The sequence below is a fragment of the Aedes aegypti genome, chromosome 3, assembly GCF_002204515.2.
Source record: "Aedes aegypti strain LVP_AGWG chromosome 3, AaegL5.0 Primary Assembly, whole genome shotgun sequence".
NCBI lineage: Eukaryota > Metazoa > Arthropoda > Insecta > Diptera > Culicidae > Aedes > Aedes aegypti.
The window spans coordinates 237,171,599-237,190,702 of NC_035109.1; the positions used below are offsets into that span (position 1 = coordinate 237,171,599).

General features: G+C 37.8%; 1 protein-coding gene across 4 annotated transcripts in view; it reads right to left on the reverse strand.

Moving 5' to 3' along the window:
• Positions 1–19,104, reverse strand: part of LOC5571159 (adenylate cyclase type 2) — a 200,564-nt gene that overhangs the window by 147,755 nt on the left and 33,705 nt on the right. For all 4 annotated transcript variants that reach the window (XM_021854242.1, XM_021854241.1, XM_021854239.1 and 1 more), the window contains exon 3: positions 14,813–15,142. In XM_021854242.1, coding sequence (XP_021709934.1) covers positions 14,813–14,879 — 67 coding nt within the window. In that variant the 5' untranslated portion in view covers positions 14,880–15,142. The remainder of the gene's footprint in view (positions 1–14,812; positions 15,143–19,104) is intronic.

Sequence of the window (19,104 nt, forward strand, 5' to 3'; positions counted from 1 at the left end):
GATGGCGTTGCACACCAATGCATGCCGCGTGGTAATTTTTAAAGCAGAACTCGCACTTCCATAGGAAGCGATCGTCACTGATATTGCATGATTTAACACTGCACTGCATTTTTACCGGTCGCGCGCGATTGTAAACAGCAAAGAAGAAAAAAAAATTAAAATAACTACGGAGCGCTTAAAAATGCGTCTACACCCGGCGACTGACTCAACAAAATAACGTTATTCAACAATTTTAAATAGCTTAGTTATATTCTCTTTATCCTGACCCAAATAGCGCTCAGCTATTAAGCACAACCATGCTGATGGTTGTGGGTTCGAACCCCATCGGTCATATATTATGTTAGGGAAATTCTCGGCTTCCTAGAGCATAGAGTAACTTCGTGCTTGCCTATTATTTACGAATGCAAGAATAATTGATTGACAATGAAAGCACTCGGTCAATAACTGTGAAAGTACTCATATAACACTAACCCAAGAAGCAACTTCGTTCCAGTTGAGATTCATGTTTTTACCAGTTGCTAATCCAGAATAAAGCACCGGAACAATAATGATCAATAACTTAAACAAGAAAATTGTCCACTCAAGTACGAGTACATAAATAGCTGCAAAATCGTCATCATCCATCTTCATGAGCACCGTCGTCATTTAGCACCAGTCTCGCAGCTAAGAACGCCCCCGTGTAGCTCCCGCTTTCGTCAGTCAACAAGGCAACAACAACGGAACAGCGGGAGCTCTGATTATAATCGGAAGCCAGGCTCAGAACCGGCAGACGGCGGTTGGGCGCTTTTCAACAAAGAATTGCAATTTAAATAAATAAATAAACATAACAGAATTATAAGTATCAACAAGAACACACCCTAGTCTGCTCAAGTGCAACCGAACGTCGCTGATTATGATGAACAAGGGATTCACCACTGCACGACACTTGCCAACGACTCGGACGACGATAAACGTCCGAAAGGCGTTTGTCCCTTTTTTTGGGGAACTGGGGGCATACATGTGCAAAGAAGAAAGTGGTTTTAGTTGTAAAATATAGTGATCTGATATATTAAAATGTTTTCTATCAAATAGAAGAAAAAACTCGACTGCTAAAACTCTCTATTCTATCCCAAGTAACAATTTTAGTTTTTTGAATTACTTCCAGGGTGCAACAAATAAATACCCATAAAACCACGGTCAAAGGGGCCCAGATAGTTGTAGCGATAAACGCGCAGCATGACCATGCTGAGGGTCGTGGGTTCGAATCCCGCTGGTCGTGGATCTTTCCGTAAAGGAAATTTTCTCGATTCCCAGGACATATAGTATCTTCGTACCTGCCACACGATATACACATGCAAAAATGGTCAATCGGCAAAGAAAGCTCTCAGTTGATAACTGTGGAAGTGCTCATAAGAACACTAATCTGAGAAGCAGGCTTTGTTCCAGTTCGGACGTACGCCAGAAAGAAGAAGAAGAAGAAAAAACCACGGTCAAGGTACTTTTGTCTTCAGCACATGCCCCAAAACCCAAGTTATATTTTTCGATTATTACCCTTCTGATCACCCATAGTGCATTACTTCAGTAGAGTTTTAATTCAAACGGTTGTTATGGTGCCTCAAGAGTTAGTTGAAGTTAAGGTCCTTTCTTGAGAGTTTAGGGAGAAATCCAACACTTTCTTGTGTGAAATGCAAACAAAAATGGCAGTGCACAAGGTTGATAACGGTGATAGTTTCAGTATTTTGATTATTCAACGACTGTATCCCACAGAATAAGCAACGAAACGAGCAAACCTTTTTCAGTTTTTTCACGATCTATTTCAGAAATACTTATTAATATATAAAAAGGAATAAATTTTACACATTTTTCACAACCTGCAATCTAAAACATGTCGTTCGTCCAAACCGAGGGTGGCACGTGATTCCCCCTATGATCAAATTACCTCCAGTTCCCCCACCAGACCACGTTTCAAGGAAAATTGAAGAAGCAATCAACGTGGAAAACTAGTTCAATTTAAAACGTTTCAAACGTGGCGCTGAGCCATGAAACGAGCTAGATGAGGAAAAAAGTCGGTTTTTGCGATATTTACCTATCTGAACAGCGTAATTGTTTCATCAAGATATAGTTGGCGTCGTTAACGAAAACAATGCCACTGTATTTACCCGGTCCAAGTTCACACTTAGAATGCACCATATTGTCCCATCTCAGCCCAGGTTCGGTACCGGTTGCAAGCAAGCCACTTTCACTCGTCCGTGCTGTACTCAAGTACGTTGTAGATTATGTCTTAGGGGAAAATGAACCAACATGCCAATGTGAGGATTTGTGTCGTTTTCTCGTAATAAGATCCACATTTTAAGGTAATTTGAAGTACCAACAGTAATTTATACAGTATTTGCTAACTACCTTCGTGACTTTTTTCCCTTGAGCTATTTTACGGGTTTAAATTGCGTCGAAAAATTAGTTAAAAAATGGGGTGACTTCAAATGACTAAATTACTGAGGTAGAACGCTTTTCAGTATGGAGAATAAAGAGTCGACAATCAAGGATCTCCATGACTTTGCTCTGTCGCATCCAAACGCTTATGTGTTAATAAATAAAATAATGGGAAAAGCGGGGTCCAGATAGCCGTAGCGGTAAACGCGCAGCTATTCAGCAAGACCAAGCTGAGGGTCATGGGTTCGAATCCCACCGGTCGAGGATCTTTTCGGGTTGGAAATTTTCTCGACTTCCCAGGGCATAGAGTATCTTCGTACCTGCCATACGATATACACATGCAAAAATGGTCAATTGGCATAGAAAGCTCTCAGTTAATAACTGTGGAAGTGCTCATAAGAACACTAAGCTGAGAAGCAGGCTTTGTCCCAGATGGGACGTAAGGCCAGAAAGAAGAAGAAGAATGGGAAAAACTTCCGACCATGAGCATGAGCATGAGCATGATTGACCGCCCACACTTGCTACTCCGTTATTGCAAGAACAGCTGTACTTACACAGGGAACCAACAGATGCTACTCAGAATCAGTAACATCTTCAATGTGTAAGTACTGGTGCTCTCATTATTATAGCAAACAATACCGGCGTCGGCTGCGTCCGAATGCAGGTCAATTTGGGAATGGGAGGGAAATGTTGACGTGTTATTTGCTTTATGGAAGCCGAGGAGTCCTCTGCACTTCCACAAGAAAACACTGGGAGTTTGGATATGGGAAAGGATTCGTTTTGGTAAACGATAGAGATATATTTTTACATCAATACGTGAACATATACACGAATGATCGATACCGATAGTGCGATTACTAAGCGAACCGGACACGATCTGAATTCCGTCGCTCACCCACAAAGGAGCATGCAACAGATTCAACGGATCAAACACTACTCGAATGGAAAAAGCCTCCGACCAAGGCAAAAAGTGAAAAATTGGTGAACTTCATCCAAAAGTAAGAGAAAAATTAGAGGAGTCAAGCTATTTTACTGAATTAGTGCGTATTGAGCCACATTCCCCTGCTAACAACCGTGTTTAGCTCACCAGAAGGTAAAGGAGCACGGGCTCATCTTCTTTTGTGCTATCGAAGAAGTGCTTCCTTACTTATGTCAGCATTGACATGGTTGGGATAAAGTGCAATACGACTACGCTAGTTAACTTTTCATTAAAGATTAATGCTTACACAGTTTAGTTTGCCCGGGTCGGTAGTCAAGTGCTACAAGGTGGCGAAACCCATTCGCACTAGTCAAAGGAAGATTACAAGAGCTTAGTGAAGATATTTGTTAGAACGAACGATAATCGCTATCGATTGGGCTTGTACAACTGTTTTCTCTAGGTAAGCTCTGCTAATTGACATGTTGCGTGCTTCGCTAAGCGACTTAGGAAATTTTAGCGATTTTCAACCCGTTCATCAACTTGGTTTGTTGGTGGTTCTCAATTTTAATTTGTCGGCTGTTCGGAACGTTTGAATTTAATCATATTTTTTCTAAATGTCTTTATTAGTATCATTTCAAACATGAACTTAATTCATTTCCAGATGTTCTATGTTAGGCAAAACTTTCATTCTAATTCGGTGAAATAAATATATTGTTTTAGCAATATATTACATTTCATTTACCGTAGCAATTTAGAATTTTTACAAGTGAGTTGATTTCTTCTGCGAAAAGAATAAAACGCCTTAAACAAACTTAACCAAGATATATAACAATTTTTCGTAGCAATTTAAGATTGCAACGATTTTTGTCTAAAACTATTATTAATTTTATTCGACATTTTATCCAATGTTTAACCATTGGATATTCTATATAATTTGTACTACATCAAGCAGGGAGCTTATCCATTTTCAACATTTCATGTAGTATCCTCTACAGAGCTTTTTCCTGGTATTACAACAGCTAGTCCATATTGGTACATCATACAACATAGCTGGCCAAAAATTTTTTTGAAGATCAAAAGCTAGTTATTAAAACAAAGTATGATTTTCTGTTGATGAATGGATAAAGACATTTTATATATTTGTTACATTTGAAATGCCTTTAATTTGAGAGATACATGTTTTCCTAGCATGAGTCCAAGAAACTTAGCTTCATCTGAGCAATTTATTGGAAACCCTCCCATCGTGACAACATGTCTGCTTTAAGTTTTCAAATTAAGAGCTTTTGGTTTATGTGAGAATATTTTAAGTAGAATTTTGGAAGCATTAGGAAAAATCTCACATTTTGGCAAGCATAAAAGAAAAATATCCAAACTTGTTTTCAATCTACTACAGATGACACGAAGGCTTAATCCTTTGGCGGAGAGGCCTGTGTCATCTGTAAACAAGTCAACTAAAAAATAATTGAATGTGGAAGTTCATGGGATATTTGAAATGTAACAGGGACATGATCAGAATCAAAATCAATATGAGTAACTAGATGGCTACAAAGATTGCTAGAGTCTGTTAAGATCAAACCGATGGTAGAAAGGTTTCTAGAAGAGGAAAAACTAGTGAAGCTATCAGGGTATTGAATTGAGAACTATCCTGAACAGCTCTTATCAAATTAAATTCTGCCGTTGGCATTACATTGCAAATTATTCCATGAGCGATATTTTACATTAAAGACACCAGTGACAATTTTTTTGACTAATTGCGCAAGTCCGCAAGTCAGTTTGAAGTGAATTAACTTGCTATTCAGTGCATGAAGAAGCAAATAGGCAGCCATAAAAGTTGTTTTAAACAGAAACAACCAAAGTTTCAAAAAATTTAGTCAAAAAAAAAGTTTCAAAGTTGATATTTTATATGCCTATGAATGATGATAGCAACTCCCCACATGCCCCATCAAGTCGATCAATACGATAACAAAAAAGGTTGGATCTCTTTTGAATTTGAATCCAGGTTCAAAATAAGTTTCAGTAATAAGTGCTTCATGTATATTATTAGCTGTTAAAAACTTAACAGCTCGTCTTCTTTACCACTTAAAAAAACGAGCATTCCAATTTAAAGCACCGTCAAACGAGGTAACTTGCAACAATTTTCAACTTTATAGCTATATGGATGAAAAATTTAAGGATTCCGATGAGACAAAAACCATCTAGTATCCTAATCGCCTCGTGAAGAATACCACGCGGTATAAATTTTATCAGAATTTGGTTTTCTGGGATCAGAAGAGACGAAAAATATACATTTTTTATGCTACCCCTGATGTGGGGTAACATGCAACACACAGTGCTTCCTGAAGTACACTATTGAAAACTTAACTTATATCGTGATATTATGATCATATAATAACTTTATGCAATAAAAGTATAACGATAATTAGAAACGGCTACTGTACTCTAACAAAACTAATTATTATTGATTAAATTATGAGTATTAAACCAATTTGATTGATTTCATTTGATTTGATTTGAATTTCATTAGTATTGCATAGGGTGTCCACACGGGGATATTCTAGCATATTATAAGTCTTGACAATAATAGAAAGACCATTCAAACGATTTGATGCAACTTTTCTACAAATACAGTTGTAATTTAGGATATGCTTCACATAACTTATTGTTTATACAAATTCAAATCAAAGCGACGTATCACATATTGATATGTATATTTTAAAATGGTCTTAATTTCTAAAACAACTTTTAGCATACTTCATGCAGAAAGTCCCCAATGGCAGATCTGCAAGTTAGTTTTAGCACAGATTTTCATTTTTTTTCATTATTTTAATGAATAAAATAAATCTAAATCTAATAATAATGCGATTCATGTAAATTTTTCAATATTTAGTACCAAACGTGTATTAAATTAATTGCGGTACAAAAATTTTGAAGTTACTGAACAAATTTATGTTCAATTTTGCCTTTTCATGTGTTTTCGATTATAAACGGCAAAAAATATCAAACAATTGAGATCAAAATAGCTGTTGCAAGTTACCCCACAAGGGTAGTCAATAAGGTTTTTGAATTTTTATAGTGTTTAAGCATCAAATTATCAAAACTTTTATATTGTCAATTAGTACACCACTAAGTACTGTAACTGTTAGCAAATGCCTCGAATTACAAATTTTTACCGGTTTTGTGGTACGAGGAACGTTTTTCAGCATAAATTTCATGCAATTCAATGTTTAATATGATTTTCACCTCCAGCAAACCAAGAAAAAAACAAACAATACCCAAACCCTTGCCAAAATCTTCTGTTGTATACCTGAGGTCAATAAATGGCGGAATAAATTTTAAAAATTAAACTCAATGCTAAACGAAACGATAATTCGGTTACATGTCGAAGTGTTGCAAGTTTCACCCCTGTTGCAAGTTACCCCGTTTGACGGTATTTAAATACAATATTTGGACTGCTTCAGCCATTGTGGTGGTTTTGAACAGTCGTTTCATTTTCTAATAATGTTTTGTTTGAGTTATCCGTTAGTGGAGTGATGGAATAGGAGTTTCCTGCAGCAGGGGTTTTCCATATGATTTAAAACAATTAGAACCGTTATCCGTAGATAGACAATTTGAAGGGAAGGATTTGTAACTGCCAGCTACAAAATCGACATACGAGTTTGCATGAGCAGATCCATTCGAAATTGAAAGATTCGAACGGCTACCCGACGTAAGAAAATTAGCGTGTGAATGAGCATGATCAGTGTTGTGAAAAATACAATTTCTCATAACTCACGCTTGAGATTTTTCATACGTCAGTTGTCAGTCACGCAGCTCAGCAGTCAAAGAATCATGAATGATTTGGCTCACCTTTTTAACTCATTGTCTCGTATTTCCACAGTTTACTCATACACGGCAATAATTTCTTGTTAGTCTGGTACAACTATGTAACCCGGCAGCCTTACGAGTTTCCCGGATGTAAGTTAAAGTGGCTTATGCGCCACTCCGATTGGAGACCACTAACCGTTTTTGGAGGTTGCCCGACCTTTTGAGACCCTTCAGGGGAGGGTTAAAGATTTTCCCAAAGTTATTGGGCGGGAAACGAGTTGGCTGACCTAGGGAAACAAGATGCCTCACGACGGTGAAGTCGTGCGAATCAGAAAATTTGTGTGAGAAAAAGCGAACTCTGCCGGTAACTAGACAATTGTCGCGAGGGGTATCATCACGGGCAGACTTCACCAGTAAACACTTCGAACAAGCCACGTTCGATGAGAGAAAAATCCTTGGTTGGATTCAGGACCAACCTTCCCAGAAAATACTCCAAAAGAGACTACAAAAAAAAACGACCGAAGTGTGAAAATACTTCTACATTTACCGCTTCAGATTTCTTTCATACGAAATGCTGTTCAAAAACTGTTGATCTATCGTGTAACCCAAACTCCCATTTATTCAACTAATTCAACTTTTCATTTCAACATTTGTATTTACAATTCTTCTTTATCGACATCGAGTTCATTTGCTTATAGGCCTATCTATCTACTATTCATTCCCTCTTACGCTAGCTAACTATAAATCTAATATCGTGCGGTATTCTTGTGCGGTGCGGTGTTCATTTCGATGAGCGACTCAAATTCAAAACTTAAAGCCTGCTACCGGCGCTCACGCGCGGCCAAACGGTACGGCTATTTGCAGCGGCCACACTAGCTGATTTGGCTAAGGCTAGGGGCAAATCTCACCATGCGCATGGGAATCAAAAAGCATGCATGCTACTTACGGTTTGGACGCTGTCTACTGTCGTGGGGGCATCTGCGGTTTACTGACTTGGACTATTAGTACCACGTGTACTACACGCGGTCTCCTCTCCGGTGCTCGACTCTTGGTGCTACTCGCTCGCTCGCTCGCTCGATGATCTTGCCTGCCGTTCTCAACGGCGCATCCCACGCAGATTTGTGGTCTTCAACGACGGGGTACGGCCGTCTCCCAACGATCGACACTGACGGTGGTCTAGTGGATAGGGTCCTCGCCTCTCACGCTGGTGGTCACCGGATCGAATCCGGTCGGGGAACTTTTTTCCTTCACTGTTTCTCACTCGGACGTAACGTCGTCGGAGCTGAGAACCTCGCCGGTAGAAACCGGCCTCGTTGCTTGGCGCCCTGCCAAGGGCGCTGGAGTAACGTACGCTGCCCTCTCCGGCCACGTGTACCGCCGGGACTTCATTCGCAGCAGGAAAGCGGGGTCGAAAACGGTCTCTAACGATATGGGGGTGGTGCGACGGGCTCGCAACGTGCCACAAATCTAATTAAAAAAAAGGTTGATGGCGGGTGTTGAACACTGTACACTGCACCATTATGCACAAAGGTCTTACCGCTTAATCCGCAAGTCTACACTCGCACTTAAACCGCAATAAACGCACGACTACGCACTTTCTGCTAGCAACTCTACCTAATCTATTCGAGGGAAACGAAAGAAAATCTAATTAAGTAAACTCAAAGCACTTTCACACTTTTTCTAAGTTCACCTTTTGGAACACACCACGGCGCGATAACTAATTCGGACCGTTCTCGCCTCTTCCGCGGACCTGAACGAAGTGAACGAGCTAAGTCTGAAGATCCTCAGATAAGGCGCGAGATGTGAAGGTCTTCGTCACCGGATATTACGCGAAATTAACGAAGTTAATTTCGCGAAGGTCAAGACTTCGCTTTCACGCACACCAACGTTCCAAATTCGTCGGGTGAAAGCATCCCCTTTCCCCAAGATAGATCTTCCAAATCGCTTCCCTCCCGAAGATTATGAATAGGAAAGGCCGGGTCAACGATTCTTCAATACGATCTCGACAGGTCGATGTCCGAGGATCGTCACATGGTCGCTTCAACAAAGTTCGTATGGCTGCTGAGGTTTGGCGCCAGAAGGCTAGTTGGAACTCATTTAGTTTATGGACTGCGGTGTGGAGTAAATGAGCTCAGTGAGTTCATTGAGTTCTATGCTAATATTCACTCAAACTGAGCGGTCGATTTCAAGGGGTAGTTCAATGGTGAAGTTCATTACATTTGCTACTAATGCTATTTATTTACAAATTATAATTACAAATTCATGGTACTGCTACAACTATAGTAATCTTTTCTAACGTAAACAACAGCATTCGGGGTTCACGAGTTTAAGACGGGTTTTGCGACTGAATCATTTTTTTACGGTCTGAATTGATTGAGTGATTTTGCATCAAAATCAAGCTATCGTTAACTGAAAAATGAGAATGGTAGGAGATTTTACCTGAAGATCTCCAGCTAGAAAAACGTTGCCGTTGGTACCAGCCTCTACGATTCGTTTACGCGAAGGGCAATCCCAAAAAGTTAGACTTATGCTTGCCCCCGCAATTCTCGTAATCAAACTTTTTGGTATCTTCCTTCACAGGACAGATATCTTCAGTATGAGGAGAAGCTCCGCAAGTCGTGCAATCATCCATGCGGCAATAGCCCGTGTCGATTTTGGCAAATTTTCGAAATCGAAAAACCGCATAGTCACAAATGGTAGCAAATGGACCCAAATAAAACACTGCAAAGTTTAAAAATTCTAAAAAAAATCGTTTAGCTACTCGGCAAGCGACTTGAAAATTAGTATGGGAAAATAATTTAATTAGTATGGGGAAACGGATTCTTTTAAAATTAAATAGAAAAAGGTACCCTAAGGACGTACTAAAAATTCTGTTCCTAGCTGATAATTTAGGGCATGAATCAGTAGAACGCAACTTTCTAGTAGCTCTTCAAATAAACGTGTTATAAAATTTTTTAGCTTCGAAAATTTTATACACATGATTTTTCACTTTTCAATCTGGCATTATATGTAGGAAAGTGGGTGGCATTCTATGCCCAGGGAAGTCAAGGAAATTAACATTACGAATAGATCCTGGACCGACCAGGAATCGAACTCAAACATGGCTTTGCTTTGTAGCCGCGGACTCTAACCACTCGGCTGAGGAAGGCCCCACACGCTGAGAGTTGTTCAGTTGATTATAAGCTATCATCATTTTAGACAGTTGAACAGAACACTCATGCCATCAAGTTGAGAATTTTTTTAAATTTTGAATCTCTTGAGCTAGTTAGCAATTTTGCCGAAGACGCAATCAGAGCAGGATCTCCTTTTGAGTTTACGAAAATCATGCAATATTTATACAACATATGGTTGAAAACGTTACGGGAACATAACACATCGATTTCCAACACCTTCTCAACGAGCCCGTTCTGAAAATACCCATTATGCATAGTTTTTCAACTATTTTCATGGACCGAAATTCGCCATCTTGTTTTCTAGGCCACCATATTGATTTCCAAAATATTCAATTGAAAGTAATTTTTAACCTGAATAAACTTGTAAAAAAAACATGCTTCTAAGGCTATGAACCGTTTCATCAGTTCGTTTAACTTTTAGTTAAAATTTGACAGCTCGATAGTTATTTCCCCTCCAGTTAGAAATAATCCTGCTCTGGAGCATGGTTAAACTTGACAGTTCGAAAGTTATTTTCTGCTCCCGTGAATTTGAGAATAACTAATCATCTGTCAACTTTGTTCTGAAATAACTATTCGACTGTCAAAGCTCAAACTAATAGTTAAACGAACTGGTGAAACGGTTCACAGCCTAAATAATCAGGATCTTGAGATACAATAATTTTCATGAACCGGAAGTCGCTACCTTGTTTTCTAGGCCACCATATTGGATTCCAAAATGTGCAATTCAAACTTGTGGAAAAAAATCATGCTTCTAAATGATCAGGATCTTGAGATACACTATACTGATTCGCGTCGAAAAATAGGTTATCCAACATGAGAAGTTTGATTTTTAACCAACTTCGCAGCTTCGCAACTCGATTCTCAACTGTGCGCATAATGCACACGGCGGAGGGCATAGATGCGCACTACAGCGAAGCGAGTCACGACGCTGCGAATATAGTCAAAAATCGAACTTCGCATGATGTTTAACCCATTTTTCGACGCGAAGTAGTATAATTTTTATGAACCGGAAGTTGCCATCTTATTTTCTAGGCCACCATCTTGGATTCCAAAATGTTCAATTTACAACCATATTCAAACTGAACAAACTTGTTAAAAAAAATCGTCCATCTAAATAATTAGGATTTTGAGAACAGTGTTGTAAGCGGAAGTCACACGTTTTTGCTGATATTCGGCAGCGCTTCCTTTAAACATTCACAACACGAGCGATCGAATTAATGTCAAAAAGAAAAATGTCAATTGAATGCCACTGACCACGATAGCCTCACATTCGACATAACAGACAAGATAAAACTATTCATGTTGTTTATGATCCGATGTCTGAATTCTATACAAAATTTATGATTTACGCAAATGTCATCGTATCAGACGACATTCAATTGACACTTTTTTGCGTTTGTCGACGTTCATTCTAACACTCGTGCTGTGACTGCTGACCATGGCAACCAAACGAACGTCGCGCAAAGTGTCGAATGTTTACAGCACTGCTTGAAATACAAGCATATATCTTTAGAATTTGTTTACTCACTAGCTCCGCCAAGCAGTTGAATTCCTAAGAAAAGGCTCACCAAGGGGTAGTCCTTGAACTAGGTAACAACTTTGCTGAGGACACCGTTATTCTATCTAGTGAAAATCACAAGAATATTTAACATTGATGTGAAACTAGTCTCAACAACTACTTGGCACCTCCATCCAGCGGGCGGTGATGCGGAAGACGGCTTTACCACCCACTTTCCCACATAAAATGCACCGTGATGCCAGATTAAAAAGTGAAAAATCACGCCTATAAAATTTTCGGTGCTTCCAAATTTTAATTCGTTTATTTGGAGAGCTACTAGAAAATTGTATTCTAACGAAAAGACAGAATTTTGAGTACGTCCTTAAAGTACCATTTTCTATTTAATTTTGAAAAGATCCGTTTCCCAATACTAAATAAATCATTTTCCCATACTAATTTTCAAGTTGCTTGCCGAGTAGCTGAACGTTTTTTTATTTTTAAATTTTGCCGTGTTTCGTTTGGGCCCAGTTGTGACTTGAAATTCCTTCAAGTTTGAGGAAATAAGTAAAAAGTGCTTCTTCTCTTCAAGATGTTTAGATGAAGTTCGTGATCTTTAAGAGTTTCCGAAAAAACGCGACAGTTTGCTTTCTTTGCGATTTGGAAGAAAGCCTCCCTTTAAACAAGTTAAGTTCTTTTAATGGAGTTCTAGATTTCCTGCCTAAATCCTCCAAATTAGTAACAACGGAAACCTAAGACTAAGACTAAGCACTGTTTGTTTCCTTACTTGAATCAGAGACTGCTTAGATTTGATGCTCAGAAAATTTGTCTGAAGCATCGAATTGATGGCTCATTTCGATGCAATTATCAACATTATCCATTTCAACCTTGGAAAAAAATGCGCATTCCGGAGAAAAATCCTTTATTCCATTCTTGCCACGTTTAGTGACAGTTTCCAAGAAGGATTACCACCGTTAGCTTTTGCTAACGGGTCCAACGAAAAATCGAATGCACGGATCCAAACAAGGAAAAGGTCAATATGAAAAAATAATTGGGTATTTTTCTTTTTACGGGAAAATAAACCCGTGATTGAGTTTGACCTTAACGTTTTCTTGGCTCTGAGATTAATGTGACTTACCATTCAAATTTACAGATTTCAAATGTTGATGATTCTTAGTTTTGAGGCATACTTTTCTACTGATTGTGCATTATTTTAACTAGTTGGAAGCCACTGGTTGATTCAGGCATTCAAACACGATACGCACCAAAGCAGTTTTCCACTTTTATTTCATCAGAGCGCTCACAATCGACTGCTAATGTGTTTATAATTTTGGGAAATTGTAGAGCGTTCTGTTGAATGTGATTTGAATGAATTAAACCTTCTACACCTACTTACGACTTTCACAAACCAACGCTGCCAATCGATTATTCCATCCCGAGAAACGGCAGTGCCTAATGAACCTGCTAATGAACCCTTGTCGTGTGCTGGCATTCCGTCAACAGGTACGGATCTGAGGGGGTGATTAATCAAGTGAGATAACTAATTTGCATAGCAGTAAACATCAGCTGTAGCCGGCGAGGTGAAGAACATTAAGCGCCAAGTCGTTACGGATTTCTAATGTGGACGGCTACGTTTGTGCGTGCGTGCAAAGTTCGCAGCGCAATCAGAGTTTATTAATTATCAAATCTCAGACTGTGACGACATGGTACGACGATGACGTGAGCATTGTTTTAGAAGTCTGGATTGTTTACTTGTTCCAGGCGGAAGGCCATTAAGTTAGTGGAAACGAGATGGAAATGTGGAGTGACGGTCTACTTCAAGGAGTAAATACATTTCAAACTGGGTAATGAATCAAAAACTCTATTTTCGTTTTTAGTGTTCTGGCTGTTCTGAAGCCAGATTGCTCTTGCGGAAGTATTTCTTCATATTTGGTTTGTTATTTGGAGTATGGTGATTGAAATCTGAAATGGGAAGTGTTTTTAGGTTGAAACCAAAATCCATAGATGTCCATTACAACAATGACTAAATTAACAGACTGGATTTATCTTTTTACGATTTCAGCTTTTCACAGAATGAATTTGGTCTGATTTGATATACACTTCCACTTCTTTTTATGATTGTTTATTGGACCACTTTTCACGACCGGAATAAAGATAAACGACAGTGTGGATCGCTATTGTTATAAGGTATCTAATTAGATGGTAATTGTTTCGTAAAGTTGCAGAAACTTAAAGACCTTCTAATGCTGCTATTAATTATACATATTTCTATCGTTAGATCATAACACTGTTAGACTTAATTCAAATAAATTTGAATACGTTGAAACAACAATGAGACAGCAAACCTTAATAATCAGTTATGATGGTGTAGGTTACATCATTTGTATTTAATTCCATTCCACGTTGCCTAAAAAAGTCAGAGTGCATCTATAATATAATCCAAATAGAATGGTACTCCCAATAATCAAAACAAGTTCTTTACGCAAATGTATGCACGAAAAAAGAAATGTAAAAAGTATTCCCATAAATTTCACGTGGGAACAGCATACTTGTTTTGTTACTTTTGAGTAAATTGTCGGCATTCTAAAACAAAGTTCCACAGAGTTTTACATGAAATAGATCTTAACTCGAGAGGATATAACGTAGAAAAGGCAAAGGTCGACCATAAATTGCATCGTGCCTCTCCTTTTTCAAAGCAGGTTTTTAAATTTTTGTTCCTTCATTTTTTCTCAGCGACAATTGTACCTTATAGATTTGGTTTTTAGAGCTTGTCTATAAAAAACATTAAAATTTATGCGAATGTATTATTTTTGAATAAGATTTGCGGTTATTATTTTTACAAATCAATTTCTAAATGAAGCTCAATGATAATTACATCGAATAGTATAGCAAAGTTGCAACCCCGTCTTAAAAATCTATTATTGATACTGCTTCATTCCACTTCAAACAACCATATCAGCAGCCCAGCTTTTCTATTTTTGTTCCCATTGACCCCTGGTGCAGGATATTTACCTGAATCGATGTCATCCTGAATACGTTGAGCGTTGGAACGTGCTTTCCTAAATGTGACTGATTCCATTTCTGCTGCTGATTCTGCATTCCCACGTGGAAATAATTTATTCGCATCAACTTCGCAGTTCCACACAAAGCCAATATTTTTATACTTTAATAACGAACCAGTCCTGGATACAAATGGTGTTTAAAAATGATGAATTTCTTCACGTCATCAATGTTGTTGTCAGCCTAGTGACTTCACAGAATCTCATTTTAAGTTCTGCTTTCTAACTTCAAAGTCCACATACCGATTTATTCCGATTTGGATTTCAATATTTCCTGCGATACCTGTAAGTAAAGAGAAGCGAAAGACCAATTTTAAAGGTTGATGTTTTTTGTGTGACGGTTGTTATCGTGCGAACATTTTCACTATCTAGCTGAGCTGCTGTTTTAACGCACGAGAGAATGCAATTAAAAATTTTATTACATCCAGCTTTCCGATCCCTGCCAAAGCGCGGTGGGAGATGAGCCGATGTTATTAAAACTGGCTTTAATGAAAAATGTGAACCCGGGATGGCAACAATTAAGGTGCACTTATATGATGCCACTCATAGTATACACATAACACATGCATTTGAATTTGCTGGAAAGGATGCTGACATCCCGTTAATGTGAGCGAATAATGAATGAAATTTTCGGAATTATTTATTCAATACGATAACACCACAATTCCAAGTGATTGACGCATAATCTATTTGTTATTAAAACTTTATTTTAAAAGCCATTGTGCATCATTTACCAAATAATGTCTTCAATAATAAGTTTATTATTTCCTTCGAGGAAGGAAAAACGCAAACATTGTGAAATAGGGATAGGTTTCCCTGAATGTACAAGTAAATGAAAAACCGTATTTAATACTATACCATACAATTCCACTAGAGTTTGTTTTGTAGATTAAACTGGGTGTATACTATTGCTGCACACTACAAATGGTTCGGACAGCGCCTTCTATATTTTAACTCACTACTGCGTTCGAATATTCCTATTTGATCCAGGAATTAACGCGGCACTTTTTCAATGATTTCGTGGATATTTTCTGCAGCAAATAATTAAGAGATTCTTTGATACAGGGATTTCACAGGAAATATCTTCAAAGATCCCTCCAGAATTATTTAAAGTTGTTATATCATAAATTTTTTCAGAGATTTTATTTCAAGTTTCTTGCAGATTCTTCAGAAATGCCCAAAAAAATCATAAAGTATGTTTTAAATATATTCCCTCAGTGAATTCCTCATCGTTTCTTACAGCAAACTTTCAAGATGATCGACGTATATTTCTACTATGGTTCATGTCTATGTTCTTACTCCTCAGCAATATTTTCTTGAATTCTCATGAATTCTATTCACGCAAAACATCCGCAAGAAATCAGACACTTTTAATAAAAAGCTCAATAAAATTCCCTACATTTTCATCTATAATTCTCGATCATTTTTTTGTGTAATTTCTGGAAGCACTCTTAGAAAAATGCCTTTAAGGTGAAGATGAATCGAAGCCAAACCTCAAATTTTCAAGAGCACGGATCTGGTGAACCAAACATCCGTTTAAGCTGAAAACTTAATCGATTGGTCACCACCAGCGAGTGACCAATCGATTAAGTTTTCAGCTTAAACGGATGTATGGTTCTCCAGATCCGTGCTCTGGAAAATTTGAGGTTTGGCTTCGATTCATCTTCACCTTAAGAGATACCTGCGCAGTTTCTGTATGAATTCCGAAATATCTGAGGCATCGAGTAAATGACGTGTTTTATTTTTGAGAAATTCAAACATCGCTCAACAGTAAACATTTTGTCAATTGGTGATCTGCTGGTGCTCCAAACCAACTTTATCGCCTAAAATTTTCAAGCGGTTTTGTGGTTTTCCAGATGATGTGCTCTCGAAATATTGAGACTTGTGGCTTCGATTCATCTTCACCTTAACCCGTACAGGTATGAGTGAAATTAAATGAACTAAAGCTTTCGTCACTCATCCAATAACTTTGAAAATTTCAATTCTGACAGTATACTCGTAGATGTATCTAGTTTGTGGCCAGATGTCCCTGTGTCCGAAGTTATTCTGGTGGGTCATTTTCCATTTGTGTTTGCCGAAAATTAAAAAAAAAATCAAGAAATTTTGAATTTGATCCTTTTTTTAGCACAATAGTATTTTAACACCTCTTTTTTTTTTATCGTAGGCCATTGTCTTCATTTTTTTTGAGAGGCTTTAAATTCCTCTGAATTCATGCGCCTCTAGTTCCATTTGATATGCGACATCATCGTAGGACACTGTTTACATATTTCATTAGGGAGTTTCTCTCATTTTCCTTTAGGGTGCATGTTTTTCGTATAGTTTGAAACCATGATTTCTCGCAAAAGTCTCGTTCACTTTCCTTAATTATAGTGTCATTGTATAAATTTAAACCCTAATATCTACAGACCGAAAGATTATGGTATGGACTACTACATAATATTTGCGTAATGTTCGACGAAAAATTTAAAGGTAAATTAGTTAACAACAAAAGAGTTTTCTAGAAAGCCTCTCATTGTTAGAAAGGTCATTTTGAAATGTTTTGCGTGATTTTCATTCGGAATGCAACACTTCACTAAGCTGAACCAGTTTGGAGTCCTCGTCTCATACAAAATCCGCTTGCTACTTCGTGATTTCAGATGCACTCATCTCAGAGATCAAGCATTGAGCCTCAGTGACCTTTCCAATTCAGTTTTGCAAATTCCGAAGGAAATTCCAGAGAATATTCTGAAAGAAATTCTAGAGGAAATACCGAAGGAAATTCCAAAGGAAATTCCAACGGAAATTCCAGAGGGAATTACGAAGGAAATTCCAGTGGAAATTCTGAAGGAAATTCCAGTGCAAATTCCGAAAGAAATTCCAGAGAAAATTCCGAAGGAAATTCCAGATCTAATTTATCAGGAAATTCCAGAGGAAATTCCGAAGGAAATTCCAGAGGAAATTCCGAAGGAAATTCTAGAGAAAATTCTAAAGGAAATTCCATAGAAAATTCTCAAGGAAATTCCAGAGAAAATCCCGAAAGAAATTCCAGAGGAAATTCCAAAGGAAATTCCAGAGATAATTTCGAAGAAAATTCTAGGGGAAATACGGAAGGAAATTCCGAAAGAAATTCCAGAGGAAACTCCGAAGGAAATTCCAGAGGATATTCCGAAGGAAATTCCAGAGAAAATTCCGAAGGAAATACCGAAGGAAATTCCAGAGAAAATTCCGAAGGAAATTCCAGAGGAAACGAAAATTATAGAGGTACTTCCGAAGAAAATTCCGAAATAATTTCAAAGCTTCAAAAGAAATTCCAAATGAAATTCCGAATCATACTTAGCATGAAGCTCCAAAAGGAATTCCGAAGGAAACTCCAGAAGAAATTTCGAAGCAAATTGCAAAGTAAATTTCGACGAAAATAACGTAGAAAATTCCAAATCAAATCCCGAAGGTAGCTCCAAAAGAAATTCCAAACGAAATTCCAAAGCAAATCCCGAAAAAAATTCCAAAGCAAATTCAAAAGGAAAATTGCGCAGAATATTCCAAATGAAATTCCGAAGCCTGCTCTAAAAGAAATTGCAAAGGAAATTCCATAAGAAATTTCAAAGGAACTTCCGAAGCGGATTCCAAAGGAAATTCCGAAGGCAATTCAAGAAGAAATTCCGAAAGAAATTCCAAAGGAAACGCCGAAGAAAATTTTGAAGAACTGAAGAAAGAAATTCCGAAAGTAATTCCAAAGAAATCCAAAATAACTTCCTGAAGCAACTTACTGAAAGAAATTCCAAAGGAAATTCTGAAGTAAATGAGATATGAAGTTCCGAAGAATACAAAGGAATTTTAAAGGATACTCCTAAGAAAATTCCAGAGGAAATTCCGAAGGAAATTCTAGAGAAAATTCTAAAGGAAATTCCATAGAAAATTCTCAAGGAAATTCCAGAGAAAATCCCGAAAGAAATTCCAGAGGAAATTCCAAAGGAAATTCCAGAGGAAATTCCAAAGGAAATTCCAGAGGAAATTCCAAAGGAAATTCCAGAGATAATTTCGAAGAAAATTCTAGGGGAAATACGGAAGGAAATTCCGAAGGAAATTCCAGAGGAAACTCCGAAGGAAATTCCAGAGGATATTCCGAAGGAAATTCCAGAGAAAATTCCGAAGGAAATACCGAAGGAAATTCCAGAGAAAATTCCGAAGGAAATTCCAGAGGAAACGAAAATTATAGAGGTACTTCCGAAGAAAATTCCGAAATAATTTCAAAGCTTCAAAAGAAAT